This window comes from Ictalurus furcatus, chromosome 14 (genome assembly GCF_023375685.1).
Source record: "Ictalurus furcatus strain D&B chromosome 14, Billie_1.0, whole genome shotgun sequence".
NCBI classification, from domain to species: Eukaryota; Metazoa; Chordata; class Actinopteri; order Siluriformes; family Ictaluridae; genus Ictalurus; species Ictalurus furcatus.
Genome location: NC_071268.1, coordinates 30,078,494 through 30,083,493, shown reverse-complemented (window position 1 = coordinate 30,083,493; position 5,000 = coordinate 30,078,494). Strand labels below are relative to the sequence as shown.

At 42.2% G+C, this 5,000-nt stretch overlaps 1 protein-coding gene across 1 annotated transcript in view; it reads left to right on the top strand.

Moving 5' to 3' along the window:
- slc44a4 (solute carrier family 44 member 4) overlaps window positions 1-5,000 on the top strand; it is a 32,578-nt gene that overhangs the window by 22,015 nt on the left and 5,563 nt on the right. Inside the window, exons 9-14 of the mRNA XM_053641494.1 lie at window positions 1,194-1,277; window positions 3,271-3,383; window positions 3,463-3,585; window positions 4,146-4,245; window positions 4,433-4,525; window positions 4,754-4,856. Coding sequence (XP_053497469.1) covers window positions 1,194-1,277; window positions 3,271-3,383; window positions 3,463-3,585; window positions 4,146-4,245; window positions 4,433-4,525; window positions 4,754-4,856 — 616 coding nt within the window. The remainder of the gene's footprint in view (window positions 1-1,193; window positions 1,278-3,270; window positions 3,384-3,462; window positions 3,586-4,145; window positions 4,246-4,432; window positions 4,526-4,753; window positions 4,857-5,000) is intronic.

Genomic DNA, 5,000 nt, shown 5'->3' with positions numbered 1-5,000 from the left:
CATGAAAAACAACAATGGTCGAGGAACAGTTAGGATCTTGGGACAAGGAACAATTAGGACCTTGGGACAAGGAACAATTGGGATCTTGGGGCGAGGGACTATTAGGATCTTGGGACGAAGGACAATTAGGATCTTGGGACAAGGGACTATTAGGATCTTGGGGCGAGGGACTATTAGGATCTTGGGATGAGAGACGATTAGGATCTTGAGATGAGAGACGATTAGGATCTTGGGGCGAGGGACTATTAGGATCTTGGGATGAGAGACGATTAGGATCTTGGGACGAGGAAAGTTTAGGATCTTGGGATGAGGATAGATTAGGAGCTGCTTAGGAAGATTAGTATCTAGGGATGAGGAATGAATGAATGAATGAATAGGATCAGGATCAATGGACAAGAAATAAACCCCATCTGAAATGAACGGGAACTCTAGACGGATGAAGTGGTCATAGGAATAGGACATGAACTGGGGACTAGGGATGAGGACATTGCAGCAACTAGAGATCAGGAGTGAACTATGGCGGAGGTAAAACACGAAATAAGAAATGAACAGGAACTATTTCAGGAACCAGAACTGTGGAATTGAAGGTCCAAAAAGTGGGGCCAATGAAACAACAGCATTGACTCAGGAGTACTAGGAACAAGGGATGAGAAGTGCTCAGGAACTAGAACCAGAATGAATTAGGGATTTGTGCACAAGAAGTAGGACCAAAGATGAGGAATGATGAAGAACTAACAACAAGCAAGAACTCAGAATGAGAAACAAGCTGGCACGAGAAGTTACAGGAACTAGCATGCACAGACTCTTGTCACCTCCTAACATCTTTTACTCTCACAGCAAGGGCTTTATAGTTATAAATTGGATTCAGCAATTTTTCTTCCTCTTTGGTCACCTTTTAGATAGTGGAGGTTCCACCATGTGCTGATTTCCAGAGCTTGTAGTGTGCTTCACTGTAGTGTTTGCTATACAGAGTATACAGCGAGCGTAGTGTGTGTGAGTGTGTGTATGTGAGTGTGTGTGTGTGAGTGTGTGTATGTGAGTGTGTGTACATGAGTGTGTGTACATGTGTGTATGAAGCTGTAGTGTCTGTAGTTGCTGAGTAGTGTTTTCTCTGGGGTTTGCTAACAGCTAGTAGTGTTGAGTTAAAGCACGTACTGAGTGTCTCTCTCTCTCTCTCTCTCTCTCTCTCTCAGTGACGTTGTGGGTGGGTTTAACGCCAGAGACGTGGGCGTCCGCATCTTCGCAGACTTTGCTTCGACTTGGCAGTGGATCGTTCTGTGAGTGTGAAACAAAACCTCTTTTTAAAACATTCTCCATTTCTGACTTCACACCCTCTCTGTTCATCAACTTCCCCTCCAGTGGATCCTCTTTGCTGTTTCAGTACCATGTCCACTCGAGAGAAGCGTGTCAGATAAAAGATCACTGGAGACTGTAGGAGCACAGCTTACCCAGAAGGCACATGAAGTGTAAAAATGATCAACAAACGACTTCATATTTCAAAACATTTGATTGTGTTTAGATTGTGTTCTATTTCTCCAGGCCTGGAGGACATGAAGAAAGGAGGAATGATGGAGGGAAGAAAGAAGAGACAGGAAGTGTGTATATAGGGAAGAAAGGAAGTGGGAATGGAAGGAAAAAGGAGAGAAACAAAGGAAATAGACAAAATAAAGGTGAAAGAAGAGAGGGAAAAGATAGGAAGTACACAGAAAATAAATGTACTATGTACTTTTCTATGGAGGGAAAATGGAAAGAATGGAGTAAAGAAAGTAGAAAGAATAAAAAGACAGGAAGTATACAATGAAGGGAGGCTGGACGGATGAAGGGAAGAAATGATGAAGAAACTCGGGAAGCATGAATGAAAACAAGAATAGGTAAGATGAAAAAGATACAGGGAGTATATAGTGAAGGAGGGATGGAAGAGTGAAAGGAAGGAATGAAAGAGGGGAAAAGTGACAAGTATATAAGAAAGAAAAGAAGGAGAGGAAGATGGGGGAGAAAATGGAGAGAATAGCAGGATGAAAGAAAGGAATTAACAGATAGGAGATAAAGACTCCTACCTGTGTGATTTTATATATATATATATATGTATATATATATAATAAGAAAGGATGGCAAGAAGAAGGGAGGGTAAGGAAAAGGAGGAAAGACAGAAGATGGAAAAGAAGTATAGAAGGAAGAGAGGAGGAAAGAAGTGATCCAAGGAAACAAATGAAGGAAGTATGGAGGACAGGAAAAAGATGGGACAAATGGAGAAAAATGGGAGGCGGAAAGGAAAGACGTTAGGAAGGGAAAAAGGAAATGTTAAAGATGATCAGGGAAAGGAAGGATGGAAGAATATATAAAAGGAAGAGAGAGAAGAAAGGTGTAAGGAATGAAGAAGAACAGAAGAATATAGTATAGACGTGATGAAAGGAAAGATGTAAGACAGGAAGGAAAGATGGAGGAAAGATGGAACGGAATTAAATCAGCAAGACAGGAAAAAAGAAAGGAAAAGTGAACAAAGGAAAGATGTAGGCTGCTCCTGGGTGAGTGTTCTAGAACACTAACAGCACACAGGTTTTGGAGCATTCTAGAACACACACAGACCAAAACATTCCAGAACATTCCTGAGGTTCTTTAACATTTAGAAAGTATGGTTTCTTTTAAAGTTCTAGATCTTTTTAATCTTGTTCTGGTATTTTTCCATCTGTACATGACCAGAAGATGAACCGCACTTTGCTAGTGAGTTAGCCAGGTGATGTGGTTTTGTATGGCAGGGGTCTCAGAGTTTGTTTGTTTGTTTTTGCACAGATTTCACTTGGTTATATTCCTACATTATTCAACAATAAGCACACACTTCCTCTGAACCTAAAATCTACATTAAAATATAAAATATAGCGTTTTCTTCCCGTTTGTTCTGTGCTAACGTGTCTAAAAGCTAGACAGTGTTAAAGCTAGGCTGTAAAATGAACCTGTGAAAAGTGGAGAGGAAATCGGTAACCAATTCTCTTTTCCATTCCCTTTTTGACCAACACCACCACCTGGTGTTCCCATCTGGAACTGCAAAAATGTAACTTTATTTAGAGCTTTGATTATCTTTTTGAAATAACACTCAGGTTTTAAAATTGAAGCAGGCTGGGCTTTAATATTCTTAATATTCACTCCTTATTATACACTACACACTCGTCTGTCTAGTGTAGTTTGGATGTAGGTGAGGGGAAGTAACCACACTTCTTAAATGCTATATGGTAGGTATGTGTATAAAATGTACTATTTCCTGCTTGCACACAGAGGACTGGTGATAGCGATGGTCATCAGTTTGCTGTTCCTCATTCTGTTACGCTTCTTGGCAGCCATCTTGGTGTGGGTCCTCATCATTGGAGTTCTGGCAGTAGGAGCATTTGGTAAGAGTGTGGATGATGCAGTAAGGAACTGATGATGATGATGATGATGACTGACTCTGTCTGTTTGTTTCCCTCTCAGGTATCTGGTACTGCTATAACGAGTATGCGTTGTTGGCTAACTCCACTCTGACCTACAATAACGTCGGCTTCACCACCAACGTCAATGTGTACCTGCAGATCCGTGACACGTGGCTGGCCTTCTGTAAGCACCACTGATTTACAGATAAACGCACAATTACTAGTTACGGCATAGGGGGGAAAAGAAAATTCATCAATTCAGCTGAAAGAAAAAGCTTAAAGCAACTTAATGCATGCTGCTTGCACCAACAAGGTTTTGCTAATCAAACATACAGACTGTGATGCGATTGTGCACTGATTGTGGTTACAGGGACATTGTGGGAGGAGACTGTGATTGGTTAGATCGTTGTGGGCGGAGATTGTGCTGTGATTGGTTACAGGAGCATTGTGGGCGGAACAGGGCCTTTGTAGGCGGAGACTGTGATTGGTTACAGGGGCATTGTGGGCAGAACAGGGGCTTTGTGGGCGGAGACTGATTGGTTACAGAGGCTTTGTGGGCAGAGACTGTGATTGGTTACAGGGGCATTGTAGGCGGAGACTGTGATTGGTTACAGAGGCTTTGTGGGCGGAGACTGTGATTGGTTACGGGGCATTGTAGGCGGAGACTGTGATTGGTTACAGGGGCTTTGTGGGCGGAGACTGTGATGTGATTGGTTACTGTAATTATCTCTCTCTGTCCCTCAGTGATCATTCTCTGTGTGGTGGAGGCGATTCTCCTCTTGACTCTCCTCTTCCTCAGAACTCGAATTCTCATCGCCATCGCTGTTATTCAGGAGTCCAGCAAGTAAAAACACACATGCACGCGCACACACACACACACCTCAGCTTTTTAAATGATCATCTATTTCATCGGTCAGTTTAACGGAAAATGCTATGTTTATGTAAAAAAAAAAAAAAACAGAATAATGTGTATATATGTATATATATGTGTGTGTGTGTGTGTGTGTGTGTGTGTGTGTGTGTGTGTGTAGGGCAGTGGGCTACATGATGTCAACGCTGGTTTTCCCAATAATCACCTTTGTGATGCTCCTTGTGTGTGTGTCCTACTGGGGCATAACCGCTCTGTATCCTTCCTCTACATCTCTGTTGTGTGTGTGTGTGTGTGTATATATGTGTGTGTGTGTATATATGTGTGTGTGTGTATATATATGTGTGTGTGTATATATATGTGTGTGTGTGTGTGTGTGTGTGTGTGTATGTGTATATGCGTGAGTATATGTGTGTGTGTATGTGTATATATTTGTGTGTGTGTGTGTGTGTTTGTATTTTTCCTTAATGCAGTGTGTGTGTAGTTATCTGGCTACATCCGGAGGCCCGGTGTACAATGTTGTAGCTTTGAACTCTTCAGAGGCCGGCTGCAGCTCCATCAACGGCACCCAGAGCTGTGACCCAACGGTACACGCACACACACACACACACACACACACACACACACACACAGAACTGGACTTTATATGTCTTCCTCCCTCACATGTTCCACCACATTACTTCTTTCTTTCTTTCTTTTTCCCCTTAACTAATTTCTTTCTGTCTGTCTGT